Genomic DNA, 17,773 nt, shown 5'->3' on the forward strand with positions numbered 1-17,773 from the left:
CCATAGAATTTACAATCTTCAGCAGCAGAAGTAATCCTAGGGCATTCTTAAAAGGGGTTGCCTCATCCACTATGCCAGGGAAGTTAGGCCGACAGCTGGAGTACTGAAAAATTGACATAATGTTGAAAAGGGTCACCTTTTGGATGCTTTTATTTTCAATGATACTTCAGACTCCATGTCTATGTATATATATATATATATATATATTCTAAGTGAGACGATACTCTTGTCGTAGTTTATCCACGGTAGTTTTCAGCTGGTGTGGTGACAATAGCCAATCGGTCTTCTTAAATATTTCATTGTTTATCTCCATGAAAAGGCATTCAGCGGTGATCGAGCGAATCTAGTGCAAATTAGCCATCATTTCTTTCAACTTCGAGAATATCCCCCATAATCAACATTTGCATACCTTGGGGTACGAATGTAGTAACAGACTCATCATTTTCTTCATAACGTCTTTCTGAATGCATTCCTGGCGCAGTAGGGTAGCGTATGTTTTAACTGCAACCTCGATTCTGGGTATGTTCGAGGACTTAAAGTGTGACTTTTGGACAAGAAGAAATAATTTTCGGAAACTGTACAGTTTTTGTTTAGCGACCAACAAGCTAACTTTTGTTCTAATACCATACTTACTTAAGATCTAAACCTGCTAAGTCTTCGAAGCAATTGCCGAGGAGAAAACAGATGGTATCAACAGCCGGTATAGCGTAACGATCATCATCCATCGTGCTCTCTAATACCCACATCATGTCATTGAAAATGTTTAGCTTCAACCGGTTGCTATCGTCTCCAGCCTGTTCTTGAATAAACTGCACCAGAGCAAGTCGCGAGGCTCGAACTAAACCTTCTGTACCGGCGCTGAAAGACGTCACTAACCCCTTTAATAGAGATGGTCGAAGCCAGTCAACCGAAAGGAGAATAAAGAGTTGTAAGAAGTACTCTACTGTGCAAACTTCACTTAAATGTTCATACATCCTGGGGATGATCAGCTTCTGAATGAATACTTCATGGAGAGTATACTCACATCTGTAATGGGGGCAGGGCAGGTTCTGAACCCCAGAAGGCCTCAAAACATTTCCACGCCTCAAAGCGCACTTTATCTAGCTTTTCCGCGGCAAGCCTAATTACACATTTCATTAAATCATGTGTGTAAGGCGACCGCCTGAATTTAGATTGGAGATTGAGTTTTACGCCGCCGATGGCTTCGAGTCGAATTAATGAGCCAATATCACCCCTCCTATCTGTTGTGTAATCATTTAGGAACACTTGAAGGTGGCTGGAAAGAAGTTCAATCTCATCTGTTTTAAGTGTCTGTTAGTAGCATTTCATTTCCTGCTAGGGAAGAAAATACGGAACCTGAGAATGGCAAAATCTGCGTTGCAATGCATTGCGCGGCAGATTTCCGCTTAGCAATCAACTCTTCGACTGCAGTTGATTTAAGAAGTCCGCGTAAAATCAATTTTCTTCCCTGGCCTGCAGTTGGAACATGCTTGAATACCACTCCCAAGGCTGCAATTTGGCCTTGGCCTGTTGCGGACTTCCAGCTCGCATCGATATTGTCTAGCCACCGTTTCAATACATCCAATTGCTTTTCCGAGGATAAAAGCACAAAAAGATCAGAGGCTGCCTCGGACGATGCCTTCATAGGGATATCATCGCTACGGCAAACGCAAAGCCCCAAAATGTCAATAGCTTTATTAAGAAACTTTTCTGGGAGCCTTCGGCTTGGGCCACTTTGTCCAGCCGCCGGAGCATATGATCGAGCAAGTGCGGATAAGAAGCGTGCAGACGCTTCCGCAATCAAGTCAGGTCGAAGCTCAGAAAGAGTGAGGCTCTCTTTGGTTGGCCCTGTTTTGCTATCTAAAATCTCCCAGAGCTTAGATACTTCGGATGCGATCTGGCGAGCAGTGCCATCGGGATCAGGTTCTGTCAGTTTAAAGGATAGGAATGTTTCTATCACCGCTGCCAGTGATAGCAAACACCCATGCCGCGGCTCAATAGCGTATGGCGACATATCCGAGAGACGTTGACGGGTCTGGCACAGCACAGCAAGTATGGTATTATAACTTCCCTGTGAACTCAGCTCTCCAATTGCAGAGGCAGCAGCCCTTCTTGACCGAGAGTCCGGGGATCCTATTCCACGCCAATCTAGCAATGCGCCAAAGAGCGGCAACCAATATATACTTCCAAGGGCTGCAGCGTCCCTTGCAACTTCCTGCATGGCTTTTGCCCGGCGAGCGACTGCATGATAATCAACAATTTGGACAAGAGATATCCCTTCAAATACCATATCTGGGTGACGACCAATCAATTCTTGTAAGGCGGCTGAAGCGCCTCGACGTATATTTCCGGAGGGATCCAAACACGCTGCACAAACCAGCTCAATGGCAAGAACCTGCAAGACGTTGTCATCCTGACTTGTTCTAACTTTCACCTCGCGAGGATCCAAAACTTGAAGCTCCTTAGTGGAATATTTTCGAGCAACGGACCAAATGCCAAAACATGATGCATCCCGAACGCCGCTCCCGACAGAGCTTCCAGTTGATGACCTCTGTTCAAAGTCAAGGCCACAGAATAATGATTGTAGCACTTGCCCAAGCTTGCTCGAAGGCAAAGCTCGTCGGAAAAGCAGGTGCCCCAGGGTCAGGATCTGTCCGTGCCATATTTGGGTATTGACAGCACTTGTGTTCCGTTTGATGAGGCTCGGGTCGGTCTTCTCGGCCTGGAAACGGGAGATCAGGGTACCGTCTCGCTTTTCGTAGAGAATATTGTCTTCCAACGCCTCCAAAACCGCTTCGACGATGTCAGAACCCATTTCTGGACCTAGCTTGAGAGTCACCATACTGAGCGCTTTGCTCGCGGCCAGCCGCACAGGGGTATCTTTATCTGCAAGTGACAGGAGAAAATGATCGATTGCATTTTCTAAGATCGTGGAGCTCTTATCCGAGAACTCCCTACTAAGCCTCTCTTCTAGCGCAAGTGTAAGGATGGCCATAGATCTGATAATCTTAATCAAAATCTTTCGAGCAAATGCGGACGCCCGAATAGCCTTGCAAACTGGAGACTTTTCTATTGTAAGCGCCATAGTCCTATCAGATATAGATTCCACATATGGACCAAGGTCATCCGCTCGACCCTGAACGCCTAGCCGTGCAATAAAGGACAAAATCCCGATAGTTGCATATTCCGGGTTTGTTGAGCCACTTGAATTCGAATCCAACGTACTGTAAGCCCAATTAATGAGCGCCTCGAGGACACCCAATTTTTGCATGTCCGATCTCAATGCAAGTCTCGCCAATAGAGCGACGGCGGTTTCTCTCTCCTTCCCTGGAAGTAGCGCATACTTTAGGCTGATTGAAAGTGCAGACCGCGTCACAGGAGGAAGATAAGCCGATAATCCAGATAGAACAGAGAGGTTATCATACGGAATAGGAATGGTGTCAGACGAGATTGATGCTAGGTCAAATGGCGCCAGAAACAAGTGAGACAGCCATTGAAGGATAACATATCTCTCTTCCCACGTCAACGGTAGTCCTTGGCCCATAGATGACGCAGCCGCATCGTTATCCGCAACCACGCTATCCCAGTCGATGAAGGCGCGAAGAATGGGCTCAAGATACCTTGGCTCATTGTTGAGGAACCTAGTAATGACTTTCACGCCACGAACTTTGCATAGAACGTAGATGAGTTTGCAAATAGCTCGAGGAAGCGGCTCCACGGCTCCATTTTTAGGGATAGTGACAGCCGCAGTGGAGGCATATTGATCTTGATACAATTCAAGGTAGGTAAGAAAGGCATCGGTCAGTTGGGATAATATTCCCTGCAAGTGAGGATCTAACAGTTGTGGCCATTCCTGGAAAGGTTCTAACTGTATCTTTCTTTAGTCACGATTTTCTCTCTGTAGAAGAAAAGGTCGCACCTACAAGGGTCCTTAACTTTTCTGTCCGTACACGTTGGGCCCATCGATGGACTTGACGCTTATCGCCAGCAGATTTCCAAAGGAGGGGAGGTAATTTTGCCTTGAATTCATGTATAAGATCCCCAGAGGCACGCTGAAGTTCAATATCTCTGTCTCCCGGCGCATCCATGATTCACGATGCGTGACCTTGTATTATTGAACCCATCGCTATTTATGGGTGTCCATTGCGTGCTGAGATCAAGCGGCTTGTAAGGAGTGTTGATGCCTTACAGTGATGATACTAGCGCCTTGGAAACACGTTCAAATCTTAAACTTCTATTGGCTGAATTTATTCTTGATACATTAATAAAAGCCAATGGAAATTAGTTTGTTGACGATATGGTTATCGGCTTCACGGGTTTTTCATGGTTAAATTTTACCACTATGAAATTTTGCCAGAACAGCCGCAATTGGGATCAAGGCACAGACGCTCCGGATTCAGTATCTTACTGCCCAGCTGCAACATCCTATTCCGCATCCAAACTACGGAAATTGCGATTGCCAGAGAATTCCACACGTCTTGGCCAGGTTCGCTAAAGTCTAACTTTGCAATAAACCGGGCAGACGTTTCCGGATCAAGCGCAGGTCTTGCAGTGGGATCCGAGTCTAATGTGATAATAGCAACAATTGACCCGCATATCAAGAACCCTGTAAGGACAGGAAATCCGTACTTCTCATATCCCTGGTTGTGACTGTTGATAATATTGGCTCGAGCTTGAGCGTTTTGCTTCAAACGCTGTGTAGTACGATATCGGTTGGTCATTGATATAAGGTTGCGAATAGTGAACTTCACGCCGGAACTGACTGATTGCTTCTCCCGGAGAGCATATACAGTGTAAAGTGGTATAAGACACCAGCGATGAAGTATGTCCGCGTCCCAAAGCGCCCAGCGGATATAGGAATCCAAAATGCGTTTAACGGCAAGTTCTGGGCGAAGATGGCAAAGCTGGCGGTCTCTCACGGCGCGAGGTCCTATGGATAGGACGCTTTTGAGAGCTTTTATTGCTATATTTGACCATTAGTATTCAATATTTCTTGGGAGTTGCCTTCATCAAAGGGGTCTACGTACCACGGAACTCTCGCCCCTTCATTGACCCAATAAAGGAATCTTTTGTCCCGCACTCGCAAAACAATGATCTGGGGAACATGGGAAAGTCCAATCTCCAAGTGCTGGGAACCAGAGACTCGAGTCCTCGCGTAGAAAGCCGGAAGAGAAGCTCTAGTTCCGCATCTGCCCAATAACCAGAGGGGAGTTCAACAGCAGCCGCCCAGCTTTTTGGTTCCTCGTCCTGATGCTTGGCCCCTATAAGCGCTTCTAGACTATGTCCTTCCGTCAGGCTTGCATCAGCGGAGAGAGAATTCTCTTGTGCGCCTTGGGGAACAATCGTGTGATTTAAATAGTTTTCAGGTACGGAGCTGTTAGAAGTATCATCCAAGATCCGTGCGCCCGTTGACGCCCTACCTGGCCTTGCATTTACGTCTTGATCTCCGGAATTGAAAGGCCCTCCGGACTCAATATCAGACTCCGAAAGTTTAGCCCTGTGTCTAGGCTCCGCATCATCATCATCGCCACACAGTGTGGCGGAGCTGACCGAGCTATTGCCATGAATGTCCAAAGATGTATCCCTCCGCATATATCGATCAGGTCTCGGAAGTGTATAGCGAGGGCCGGCGAGTCGTCTTTGCTTTTTGAAGGGGGTATTTGCATCGCCTACTAAAGTGTCGCCGTCAAGGCCTTTATCAAAGTTCTGATTGCGGTGAGGTGTCGGACGGTCACCATTATATATGCAGTTCCAGTACTGATACAAGACATATTCATCAACGTCAGCCATTAGGCGGAAAGTGGTGAAACTTCGAAACTAAAAAAGAAGGACTCGCCTCCAGAGCAGCTAGGTTCACTTAGTATCAGCGCAGGACAGGAAAATGAAACATATATTGCTTAACAATGCCATGTGGATGCCACTGGACTGGAAACTGCGGGTATTTGAAGATGTTTGAGCAGAAAGAACTAGCAAGTTCGGCTTCCAGACACTGGAAAAACAAAGTTGATTTGCATATAGACATGTAAGGCATTGTCATCCACACTATGACTAGTGAATGGGCTTTGTCAGGAATGAAAAAGCGCACGATGCATGTCCCATCTTGAACAATGACATTTGTTGTCAGTCTATGCCTCAGAAAGCTAAAGACACCATGCTGCCACTGTTTCTTTCAGAGGAAGCTTCAGGCCGGTGTAGTTGATATGGTATAGACCTTCCGCAGGTGTATCGGGCTTTCTTGGTATAAAGCACTCTGTGCCTGCTGGCCACCTCCCAAATTCAAAAGGAAATCTGGATGTTCCCAAAGTACTTCTTTAGCACTAGTCCTAGTCCCGCAGGAGTGCTGGAGGCATGCCGCTTTTCAGCGCGGGTGTGGCAGGTGATGCGCGTGAGGCCTCTGAGAGATGCTCAATCCAATGTGCTAACGAGTTAGATGAACCTAAACCGAACAACAATTGGATTCGTGGTACCAAGATAATGTTACTTCCATGGCAAGTTCTGCGACACTGTGTATATTTTCCTTCTCGGCTCTTGGGTGCTAATATGTAATAAAAGCCCCCTTAACACCATCGTTTTCTTGAATAACATATTAGCTACCGATGAGATAGCTTCCCCCTTTGAATAAAATTCCGACAGTGTGGTGGCCATTCATTCACATTTTGAACAAGGAGCAGAAGATTCTCTCCTGTAGGCAACGTATTTGCCCTAATACAGTTAGCAAGATACTTCCACAACATGCGAAAACCAGTTCTCGAGTCCTTGTTTGTGGCTAAACTCTGCGCAATCGGCTCGGAAAGGTAATCAAGGTCATCTTCAAATTCCGAACACCAAGACTTTCTGTCCCTTTCATCTCCAATCGTGTAAGTGAAGTCTAACGTTGTCTCGGCATGAAAAGGCAACATATCTTGCAAGTTGGTGTTAAGGAACCCCCCAAGGCAGCTACCACATGTACAGCCAAATTTCAGACGCGAGAGCTAAGCTTCTAATATCTGCTTCAGCACGAGTCCTCTAAGCATGGTTAGGCATGAGATCGTCACGTCGTCGTATCCGGTAAACTGGTCGGAGATGTCTGTTCTTTTAAATCCGTGCTCGTAGATTATCCGTTTTCGCTCCATTGATGCCTCCATGACCTCCACTGGGGTATTCCCATGGGCGTTCCGTTGAGAGAGGAGGCCGGAATCCCTCTGCATCAGCCACTGGGCAGTTTACGCCTTGGAAGAAGAGGGCACGAGATGAAGTAGTGTATTGCCGTCCTCATCTGTGGCTTCCCATCTGGTATCGTCTAGAAAAGCATCGCCAAAGATATTTCCAAGCCGAGTCAGGCACTCTGGATCATCGATGGTTGGGAGTGCCTTGATTAAAAAGGTCAATCTCCTGTATAGGAGGCATCCTCTGGAAGCGAGGCAAGTCAAAATCCTGTCCAGGTGATAGAGAGCGACTTGGGTGCTGTTCATCGGGCGAATACCCGAGCCAGCGAGAAGAACTAATTCCCCGGAATTCCAATGTTCCCCAGAAGGAGAGCGCAGCATCCTCAAGTTGTCTCCTGATAACAGTCTCCCCACCAGAGGTTTCACGATGCACTTCATGTTCAAGAAACCCCCGGCCAACTTATCCCAACAAATTTTCCGCTTTTCTCTGAAGCTAGCTCCTGGACTGCACAAGCCAGCCTGGGACCTATCCCTTGCTGTTGATGGGTTGGTGAAATTGTCAACTCCTCAATCAAAATAGTATTTCTATTGTTCGGCTCGTCACTCCAGACCCCCCATCCCCGTTTCACCGGGTGTTTCTTGGACTGGGATTGAAAACAGCCGAATTGATCAAAGAGCTCGAATGCCAGCTCGGCCATTTCATGCTCCGGCTCCTCCATATTATGCCGGAACGTATCCTCAGTCCTATTTCTTCAAATTAGGAATGCCCTGCAGTGCCCGATTATGTACCAAGCGTGAACGACTGGACCGTTGATATATAGTCTCACCATCAATCACCTTCAGCCACTTAAATTCGGAGCAAGGATCAACGTATTTTTCGTAGTCGGGAATTAAAACTTCGATATCAGAAGAAGGGCCTTCAGAATCAGACACCATGTCTTCTCTTTGAGCGGCAAGGACATATTCGCAAAAATCTCATCTAGGTCCCATGAATTTGCCATGGTTAATGTGCAATTTGGTGAAGATCCGGGTGAAGCACGGCAAGGGTCCCATTGGTGGGCTTTGGTCCGGGAATGTAGACTTCAGATTCGCATCAACTTGTGCTGCACCTTCGCTATTCAGGGATTGCTTTTTCTGAGAGAAATTGACAAGTCTCTCCTCGTTCGTCGGTTTGTGCTTTTAGTTATTTTCACTTTCTTGGGCGGATGATTTTCATCTAATAAATAATATCGAATTCTGTAAATAACTCGCTCTCATCAGCTGAAAAATGAAGATTGAAATAAGTTCTATTGGCGAGGCTATTGGGGGAAAATTACTGGTGTTATACGAAGCACTGTTAACGGATTTAGCGCCAAAAGGACGGAAAAACAATAGAACCCGAGGAGAGCGTTGGGATAACCTTAGAAAAGGCGGAAACGATATAGAGACCTGACCTCCCAAACTTTCCGTTGGTAAAAATAGTAGAACCACACCTGCTTTCTTCTGCTTGTTATCCGACCTGCTGCATTTTTGTGACACATTAAGGGGTATGTGGAATTACATCATCGTAAACCCGTCAAATCCGTTTGAAGGGAAAAAAAAGAAAAAGAGGACAAAACTCTCATGTAAGCAGAATATGACGTAGTAGTCTGAATCAATTATTTGCAAGTGGGAAATCACACGAAGTCTGCAAAATACGAGAATCCACGGAACTCCTCTTGCATGGCCTGAGAAAGGACTGTGGGAAGGATAAGTTAGTAAACGTACATCAACATAGGAGTTCATGACTACTTACCAGATTGCACAGGGGTAAGAACGGGAGTCACGCTTGTAAATTCTTGATCGAAATTGCTTGTATCAGTCGGGCTGGTAATTGTTGGGAAGAACGGCGGTGAGACCCGTTTATGGTAGATATCCTCCCAATTGATATTTCGGAAGAATGCATGAGACATGATCTCCTGTGCATCGGTAGGGCCAGAGCCGAGCCGCAATTCTGGCTCCCGGGTTAACAGTTTTTGCAAGATGGAAACCGAGTCACGAGGCATATGGATCGGATACAGAGGCTCATCGGCCAGAATGGCGTCATAAATCTCGTCTTCATCCTCTCCGCGGAAAGGAGACTGCTGAAGAAGCATTTGATAAATGAGGACACCGAACGCCCACCAGTCGACTGCACGTCCGTATTTCTTGTCCAACAGGATCTATATAATCAGTTATTAGTACGTCATGAATCGATTAGAGAAAGGGAGTCGTACCTCAGGCGCCATAAATTCCGGAGTGCCGCAGAATGTACTAGTGGTGGAACCATACCACATATCCTCCTTACAAAGACCATAATCGCCAATCTTAATGTGACCATCAAGAGTGAGTAAGATATTATCGAGTTTCAAGTCGCGATAAATGACGCCGTTCTCGTGGAAGTATTTCAACGCCAGGCAAACCTCGGCAGCATAAAACCTAATTCATGTCAGCATCCCTGCCATCAGCGTAATCGGACAGGTCTTACTGTGCTCGCTTTAAACCAAACTGGCCGCGCTGAATATGCAACATCAAATCGCCACCACTGATATATTCCATGACGAAATAGACACGGGTTTCAGTCTGGAAGCATGCGTGTAGGTTCAGAAGAAACGGGTGTCGCTCTTTATTTGCAATCAAGAAGACTCGTTTCTCAGACTTCGTACTTTCAACTTCATCGTTCTCAATGATAAACTCTTTCTTCAAGACCTTGATAGCATAGAGTTTCCTGGTCGTTTTAGTCTCTGCGAGCATGACCTTCCCAAAGTTTCCTTTTCCGAGCACAGCAAGGAAGTTGAAGTGATCCAAACCAACTCGCTTCGGTGGTTGCTGAATTGGGACGGGTGCCTGCATTTGCTCTTTTGTAGGCAGCGATACCTGGGGCGCCTGGGTAGCAATTGGAGTTTGCTGTTGCATACCGTAATGATGGGGTACCTGTTGCGATACTAGAATTGGAGGAAGCTGAGGTGGCTGCGAGTATGTATCTATGCTTGCATATGCACTTGGATCATAATGGGCATGAGGTGGTGGCTTTGGTTGTGTCTGAGTCTCAATATAAGGAGGTCTATTATTGGTATAGTCTGTGGAATTTCGGTCATAGGGGATTCCTTGTTGAGACGGAGGTCGCATACCAGCAGCTGCAGCTGCAGCCGCAGCCGCAGTATTTGTCGGAGGTGCGCTTGGTCTACCAGCTGGTCCAGACTGGGGCGCCGTGTAAGACAAATGCGCGGCACTGACAGCGTCGGCGGATATAGGTTTTTGTGGACCAAAGGCATCTGTAGGTTTCTGTGTCTCAGGAGCGGGTTGTTTATCACTACGACGAAGTGTTTTGGCAGCCATGGCACCTCCAGCCCTGTTATAGTTCTTGGTCTTATGGAGAGTCTCGAGGATTTTGTTGGCTACCTCCATTGACATGCCACAAAAATCAGGCACGAGATGTGCGCATTGAGCGTGGCAGGTGAGCCCACATTCTTATGAAAATCAGCGCGTTGTAACATCATCGCTTGAACAAGGACCTTACCTGAGCATTTCTTCGAATTCTTCCGGCCAAAGGGCAGTAAGTATCCGCAATGACAGCACCAATTGGCCGAGATATTAGAGTAAAACTCAAATCTATGTGGGATGCGGTGATTAATTTTCTCCTCATCGGGATCGGTCTCGTAATTGGCTTTGCTGATACACTTCGTGACCACCTTGGGGTAGCATTTCTTATGACAAGTGTATTTGCAATCTGAGCACTGCATACCAGCGGCGTACTTCAAGAAATCACCGCAAAGCGCACAACGCATAATGTTATAAAACTGCTGTGTAACGAATTTGTGCCCTTGTTTTTCGTGAACTTCTTCCTTCTTCTGGCGAACGGCTCCTTGTCGGTTAAGACCAATATCGAAAGGTCTGCGATCCTTCAATTGCTTGGCTACAGACGTGTTAACACCAAATTTATAGCAAAGATGTTTACATAGCGATTTACTCACCAAAGCTCATCGTAAGATGGATCCTACCGACTGGCTCCAAGGCGAACCAAGAGTCAATCATCACTGTGGCGCCTGGTCCAGGTTGGCTAGCCTGGTCATGTTGGGGGTGTTGAGGAGCGTTGACTTGGAAATGAGATTCAGTTCTTGCAGCTCCATGTTCCATCTTATCTGCCGAAACCCATCCTGACGTATTAAACTCGGTTTCGATTTTCTTACGACGCATTTCTTCGGCAATATCGGAGAGTCGAATCCAGAGCATGCCGATAGGGGTAGGGCGATCTCCACTTTTATCATATACAGTGAGTTCTATCTCGTTGGCCTTGTCAATGTCAACATTGAAGGTCTCTTCTGCCCACTTGTCGTTGCGCGTAGCCTTCGTCTTCGCTTTGATTGCATCTTCGACTTTCATGATGACGAATGTTTCAGGTCCCCTGGAGAATCGCGAGCCAGCAGCATGATCTACATCCCTCACTGCGTGGATGCGCATGGTCAAATGGCCCGTAAGCGGTTTACGAATGTTTGGGGAGCTCAAACTTTCATCTGCGGTAGGGGAAGGGGTGGTCAGCACACGAATGGAAATCGCACATACTAGCTACGTACCATCGGGATGGTCTGCACTTTCAATATCCACATGCAGGTCTTCATATCGCTTCAGAGCTTGCTTTAGAAGCTGGATTTTCTGATTGCTCTCAACACGTCTTCCCTCAGCATCAGCTCGGCTTTTTCTGTCACCTTCATCTTGATATAAGCGAACCATCTTTTCTATACCAGCTTTATACTGTTTCTCGACGCTCAGCTTGAATTCTAATTGGGATAACATGAGTTGGATTTTGGGACCAAGGTAAGGAGTGTCGTATTTGATTAAGTCTGAGAAATCATTAGCCTGACCGACGTTTCATGCAATATGAAGATTTGGCTGTATGGCCTACCTAGCTTGCTAAAGTTTGGTCTAGCCTTCGGGATTGGGCCTCCTGGTCTAGGGTCATGGAAGGGGGCTTGAGATGGCATCGAACCTGAACCTTCCTGAGCGTAACCGATATCAGAAGAATAATGTCCGCCATCCTTTGGAGGAGGCGGTGGCGCTCCCCCGGAATGCCGTTGCTGAGTTGGCGAGCCAGGCTGTTGACCGGCTTCACGACCCATCTTTCGCAGTTGCAATTCCCGCATCTTCTCCTCTAAATATGCGATATTCTTCCTGCCATCACGGATATTCGCATCGACTCGTTGCTGCACGAGAGGATTATCGGTCGACTGGCGCATGTTTGTAGCGGCATTGATAAGGGCCTTCTCCCGCTCGATCTTGCGGTAGACTTTGGCCATGAGCTCGTCGTCGCCATCCATCTTTGCGGTTGCGCCTTTGCAGAGGCCGCTCTTTGGTTGAGACTAATCAGTTGGTTGGCGCTTTGACGAAGTGAAAATTAGCAGAGATGTTTAAATTGGTTTTGTTGTGTTCGTGGGAAGAGATAGGGCTAAGCTTGCGTGAATGGCCCCGTAGAAGATTCCGGTCACCCCTTTGCTCGGCGGAACCACAACAGGGCATGGACAAAAGATATGAGGCAGCGTTTACATGATCAACGCAGTGATTGAAGGAGATAAAACTGTAGAGAGGCGCCAGCGAATGCTGTGCATCACCACTGTGAACATACCTCTGATCGCACTCGTGAGGCAGAGCAAGGGCCCAGTTGCCCACGACCGGAAGACGAATGAAACCCCAGTTACGCAAAATATCGAAATTAGCAAAATATACAACTGTGGATTGAGCTGCGTGTGGTATTCCCAGTTTATCCTAGATCTAGGGTTTCGAGGCAGATGGTTTAGTTGCGATTCGACGGATGGTGTAATCCATACGGTCAGGGAGGGGAACGAACTAAAAGAGCCGCTTGCGATGGTGGGGATAAATTTCTCGCACACCCGCCAATCCAAATCTTGGCCTGAACTTGACTCTTGCAGCCCAGGTTTGACATCGATGAAAAAGCTGTCGGCTGCAGTTGTGTCGACAAGTTGCAATAATTTCGCCCTATTCATTCTCATCGCAGATGGTGAGTCCTCCGTGCTTGAACCTTTACGGCCTTAATTGTCCACTCCGACCCAATCACCTGACGGTATTTCCTGGCTTCGGGGGCTGGTTACATTAGGTTCTACGGAACCACGGGAGATAGAGATTCGCCTTAATCGTTGCTCCTCAGGAGACACGAGTGTGGCTTCTAATGGGGATTATGTATAACGGATGATCCAGTTTCCGGAAATGGCCAACTCGGAGATGTGACAATGTTTTCTCAGCGTGTGTTTGGTCCCACGGGATTATGGACTTTGGTTGACTACTTCCTCCATCTGGCCGACGCCACAAAATGATTGTTGTTGCATGGAGTACAGCCGTTCCAGGGGAGGGGTTCAAGACGGGCAGTCCAAATTAAGATGGCTGGAGAGTTTACATAGCTAGAACTTACCAGCAAAGGGATTGCTGCGGAGTGACATTATTCCTCATTCGGTTGGCATGGTGAAGGTAGCCGTTGAATGTAGCTGACTCCTCCCAGAGCCCTTTTGCCCCCTTTGCTCGACGCCCCAACCTTTCTTAGGATCAGGCTGAAAGCTGAGCACCTCAACAATATATAGAAAAGAATCCCTCTCAACCGGGCGTCGGTACGGCGGGATGACCTGTAAAACATATGGTGCCCTAGGCCTAAAAAAGGCTAATTATATCAAAGATATATATAAACTAGCACATCTGTACTCTGTACGTTCAACCTAGTTTCATGTTATCTGCGCAATGAATATGTGTGTATAAAGTGGAAAGGATAGAGACGTTGGTGGACGGGGCATTATTGCTCCCACCTTTGGGGAGAATTACTGATCAATAGTTTATGTCCTGAGGCTAGGAAGTTGTGTTGGTTCCTTAAGGATGCGAACTGTTTGGTCATTCAGTCCTCTTTTCGAATCTTTGGAAGGAAAACCCAAGAAACAAGCATCACAGCATACAGCATTATGCATATCGGGTGTAGCACTACTGTACCAAGATTCTGTGCGAGAAGACCGGTGAAAAACGGCGCTACTGCGCCACCACTGCTACCCATGGCGCTAACGAATCCTAGACTCGAAAGCTGGATTCCACGTGGAAGCAATGTCGCGAAAACAGCTGTGGCACACGGATATATGGGACCAAGCAGAAGACCGACAATGGCGAGCGCAATGGCATCACCAACGATGTTAGGAACTAGCCAGACGAGCAGTTGAAGAAACGCTGAACCCGCTATGAGGCCGGCCGTAGAGACCTTTCTCCCAAGTTTCTGAGCAGGATGAGACAGAAGGAACCGGCCTAGGGAAATGCCAGCCCAAAAGCCAGTGCTAATATATCCGACCTTGGCAATTTCCCCCCCGCGATAAGCAACAAGAAAAGACACGGCCCATCCAGAAATGGAAACTTCGGCACCTTGGTACGCAAATATGAACAACGCTCCCAGTAGCGTGACCCTATTCTTGATGGCTTTCTTAAGAGCATGGTCTCTATGGGCTCCTGTGCTCTGAGCAGAATGTTGAGGAGATACTTGTCGGGCAGTAGGGGGCTGGTGGACGGATAGGTCTTTCTCATAGTCTCGGAAAGACCAAACCGAGAATACGATATTGATAAGCCCAACGGCAAGCGGGATAACGTAGAAGATGCTCCAGGGGATGCCGCTCGCCGAAATTGCAGTTGCGATTAGCGGCGAAATCGTACCACCGACGCCATAAGCGCCGTGGAGACCCCCAAGTGCAGCCGTGTTGTTCACTAGGTTGGCACAGAAAACGTTGTTGAGTGCCAGGCTAACCGCAAGCCCGAATCCAATGAAGAAAAAGCATGAAACGACCACAGCGAACGGCGGTTTGGCAATTATTGCTGCATGTGCAATGGCGACCATTAATAAAGACAGCGAATATGTCCAAGCGCGGCCGAGACGGGCTTCAAGGACATGGGTACAGGGTGCAGCGAGGATGAATCCCAAGGCGTTGGTCACAAATATGAGAGACACGACCGCATAGCCAATGCCATACTCTTTTTCGATGTAGGGGATTAATGCACCGGGAGCACTGTCATTTAAGCCGCCTCCAAAGTCATCAAACAACAGCTAAGCATTCGACATGTAGTTTTCGGCGGGAAAGCAAAGCTTTGAGCGACGCTTGGGGCTTCATTTTCGGCGAATGATACAGACTCTCTACCTTCAGGATCGTGATTGTCATTCCCGAGCCGCAGAGGTTGGCGATTATGTGCCGTAAACTGCGAGCCATGTGGTTCATTCTTTGTAGCAACTAGCACTCCGCCCTCCGTACGATCCTGAACAACCGCCGGGCTTAAGGCGGGGGGTAGCTGGTCGAGCTCAGTACAAGAGCCGGCAGTATAGGACATGTTCCATAAACGCGGAACATGGAGCGGCGGGAGGGATAGAGGGAGTGGGAAGCAGCTTTCTCATTCGATGTCCGTGGTCAAGTCGAGTACTTTGGGGATGACAGGAATCCAGAGGATGGCTAAGTAAACCTAAAATGTTTAGGTTTGTTTCCAAACCTGTTGGCTCGGCCGCGCGTGCGATGCTGGCCGCTCATTGCCCCGTTTTGCCATCGCGTAGGAGGCGGTGCAACGCTCCCGAAATGTTCCAATAGCCCACCGCCTTGTAGTTAGGTGGAGCCGAACGAAGACATCTGACAAGCATATGACTATGGAAAGTTTCAGATGCCTGTCTTCATCAAGGACATTTTTATGCCAGTACAGAGGACTTGCCGAGGCTCTCCTAGCTGGGGACTATTTATGTATTTGACGGCAAAAACCTCCGTCAGGTATGTGATGAACCCGCCTTGCGGCTTGCTGAGGTAGTTAATCAAGCTGACGAGCAGGTGTGATGCAAGCAATGAAGGAACTTGTCAGTGGTTACTCCATAGCTTCAAGTAGTGTCTCCGGCAAAATCTCAAGCTTTGCGGGAAATTGCCCTATCCGGAGGAGTCAGGACCATGTTTTTTATGGGCTGGCGGGACAATGATGCAGGCCCAGAGATGGGGGATCCTGTTCTGTTGAATCTGGGTAGGAGTAATTGAATTTCTGAACCCCAAAGCGAAGAATTATCCTGCAGCATGTCAGGGATGCTCAACCGTGGCAGGCCACCTGGAATCGCCGGCTAATTTTGGCAGACTTCGAACAGCTCGTAAAATCAGCCCCTCTTTGACCCGGAATAGCCAGGGTATAACCTCCCGATGGTGGAATCCCTTGTTCTGAATATGGCCTGATGATCTGCACCAATATTTCCCCCTGAAGACGGGCTTGTCAGGTCTCCACGGCCTATCTTGCAGCAAAGGACTCCATATGTCGATATATTCGTCTTCTTGTGCCTTGGAAAGCGTGTAAATTGGGACTCCATCCGCACCGATCCATCTTCTAGCCTGATCCCATCAGCAACTTTAGCGATCCGACTTGAAATGCCAAATCAAGCTTAGGATCAGTATATGAATGTATATATATATATATATATATAAATAATTGAAAAATTGAAAAAAATGAAAAATGAAAAAAATGAAAGATGAAACTTCATATAATTGCAACTACTCTGTACGGATTGCTTGTTTGCGTTGACGGAGTCCGAAACGGGAAGATAACTAACTAATGCACCACATTGCAAATTCATGAACTTTCTTCCCAGGAACAACAGCAACATGACAAGAAAACCAACACAAACATCTACATCTCGACTTATCCACAATCCTTCAAAATGCATGAAGTTGCTCAACTTCTGACCTCCTATTGAGCAGTTGCAAGTTCATGTTGCATTGGAAACGGAGCAAGCAGAACCAACACATTGTTATACACTACTATTGGTAAGCAGCTTGCAGACTACAGACCATGCAGACTTTCTCATCCATTTCGCTATGGTGCTTGCCTTTTCTATTGCAATTAGAATAATCAAAGGATCCACATGTGTGAAAACATGAGAATCCAAGTCTATATAAACCCGTCACTCTCCCGCTCAAATGTATGTCTTGTTCAACAATCAAGCAAAATCAATCTCTCAGTTTAAACCACTCCCCGAGCCTCTTGTCGCGAAAGCCAAACCCTCAACTAGACACCATGGTCAAATTTACTTCAATTGCCCTCGCCGTTGTGGGCGCCATGGCTTCTCTTGTCGCTGCGGACAATTGCCAGACCGGTCTCCAGTACTGCGGCTACGTCCTCTTGAGGAAAGGTAAGTTGAGAGGACTGACACATGTTCTTCCATACTACTCCTGGATCTCTGTCCTAACTTCGGCATTAGGAAACTATTATGCCCAAATCACTCAAGCGTTGCACGAAGCGAAGATGCCGACCGACCCACGGCACGTCCAGAATACTCTTTTCCAATGCATTGGTGGACCGAACGGCGAAATCAAGATTATCAAATTCTGCGGAGCGGCTTGCCATGATGGAGGCAACAACCACAGCGATACTTGCTGATTATCGATCAACCGCGAGATGCTCGCGATTCAATTATGGCCCAATGCTTTTCCACACTCCAAGGAATCTCGGCGATTTTTGAACTTTACATTTTTGTGGTCTGAGTCGTGTACTTCGATTTTGATACCTGGTAGAGCAAATGCAAGATCTCGCATATCAAGGATTGGAGCCGATTCCCTTCATACCTCGTAAGATGGCTGAAGCATGAAGTT

At 47.3% G+C, this 17,773-nt stretch overlaps 6 protein-coding genes across 8 annotated transcripts; 1 reads left to right on the plus strand and 5 right to left on the minus strand.

Moving 5' to 3' along the window:
• Window positions 1-208: 208 nt before the first annotated feature.
• On the minus strand, window positions 209-4,136 carry CIMG_09203 (beta-tubulin cofactor d; the record flags this gene model as incomplete). Its single annotated transcript, XM_001239581.2, has 6 exons — window positions 3,924-4,136; window positions 1,357-3,868; window positions 1,025-1,298; window positions 634-975; window positions 410-575; window positions 209-343 (listed from the first exon to the last, which is right to left on the minus strand). Exons 1-6 carry the CDS (start codon window positions 4,086-4,088, stop codon window positions 209-211), a joined length of 3,594 nt encoding a protein of 1,197 aa, XP_001239582.2. The 5' UTR covers window positions 4,089-4,136.
• A 204-nt stretch (window positions 4,137-4,340) lies between these two features.
• CIMG_09204 (uncharacterized protein) lies at window positions 4,341-5,790 on the minus strand (the record flags this gene model as incomplete). Its single annotated transcript, XM_001239582.1, has 2 exons — window positions 4,341-4,963; window positions 5,028-5,790. 2 exons carry the CDS (start codon window positions 5,788-5,790, stop codon window positions 4,341-4,343), a joined length of 1,386 nt encoding a protein of 461 aa, XP_001239583.1.
• A 304-nt stretch (window positions 5,791-6,094) lies between these two features.
• Window positions 6,095-8,146, minus strand: CIMG_09205 (uncharacterized protein; the record flags this gene model as incomplete). Its single annotated transcript, XM_001239583.2, has 4 exons — window positions 6,095-7,181; window positions 7,227-7,480; window positions 7,606-7,889; window positions 8,043-8,146. The coding sequence occupies 4 exons, from the start codon at window positions 8,144-8,146 to the stop codon at window positions 6,972-6,974; spliced, it is 852 nt and encodes a 283-aa protein (XP_001239584.2). The 3' UTR covers window positions 6,095-6,971.
• Window positions 8,147-8,413: 267 nt separating this feature from the next.
• On the minus strand, window positions 8,414-13,312 carry CIMG_09206 (AGC/PKC protein kinase). 3 transcript variants are annotated; one of them, XM_004444817.1, is made up of 11 exons: window positions 12,985-13,312; window positions 12,763-12,908; window positions 12,046-12,517; window positions 11,717-11,983; window positions 11,117-11,656; window positions 10,663-11,058; window positions 10,274-10,612; window positions 9,631-10,222; window positions 9,380-9,581; window positions 8,920-9,325; window positions 8,414-8,862 (listed from the first exon to the last, which is right to left on the minus strand). In XM_004444817.1, exons 3-11 carry the CDS (start codon window positions 12,455-12,457, stop codon window positions 8,801-8,803), a joined length of 3,216 nt encoding a protein of 1,071 aa, XP_004444874.1. In that variant the 5' UTR covers window positions 12,458-12,517; window positions 12,763-12,908; window positions 12,985-13,312; the 3' UTR covers window positions 8,414-8,800. The 3 variants fall into 3 exon arrangements, with proteins under 3 accessions (XP_004444874.1, XP_004444875.1, XP_004444876.1); XM_004444818.1 differs by having other exon boundaries at window positions 9,631-10,612; XM_004444819.1 differs by lacking the exon at window positions 12,985-13,312 and having other exon boundaries at window positions 8,415-8,624; window positions 8,686-8,862; window positions 9,631-10,612; window positions 12,763-12,941.
• A 498-nt stretch (window positions 13,313-13,810) lies between these two features.
• On the minus strand, window positions 13,811-15,508 carry CIMG_09207 (MFS efflux transporter). The gene is made up of 2 exons (XM_001239585.2): window positions 15,308-15,508; window positions 13,811-15,216 (listed from the first exon to the last, which is right to left on the minus strand). Exons 1-2 carry the CDS (start codon window positions 15,383-15,385, stop codon window positions 14,035-14,037), a joined length of 1,260 nt encoding a protein of 419 aa, XP_001239586.2. The 5' UTR covers window positions 15,386-15,508; the 3' UTR covers window positions 13,811-14,034.
• Window positions 15,509-17,126: 1,618 nt separating this feature from the next.
• On the plus strand, window positions 17,127-17,729 carry CIMG_09208 (uncharacterized protein). Its single transcript, XM_001239586.2, has 2 exons — window positions 17,127-17,313; window positions 17,383-17,729. The coding sequence occupies exons 1-2, from the start codon at window positions 17,199-17,201 to the stop codon at window positions 17,559-17,561; spliced, it is 294 nt and encodes a 97-aa protein (XP_001239587.1). The 5' UTR covers window positions 17,127-17,198; the 3' UTR covers window positions 17,562-17,729.
• The last annotated feature ends 44 nt before the right edge of the window (window positions 17,730-17,773 follow it).

Source organism: Coccidioides immitis (assembly GCF_000149335.2).
Source record: "Coccidioides immitis RS genomic scaffold supercont3.5, whole genome shotgun sequence".
In the NCBI taxonomy this organism is placed as follows: domain Eukaryota; kingdom Fungi; phylum Ascomycota; class Eurotiomycetes; order Onygenales; family Onygenaceae; genus Coccidioides; species Coccidioides immitis.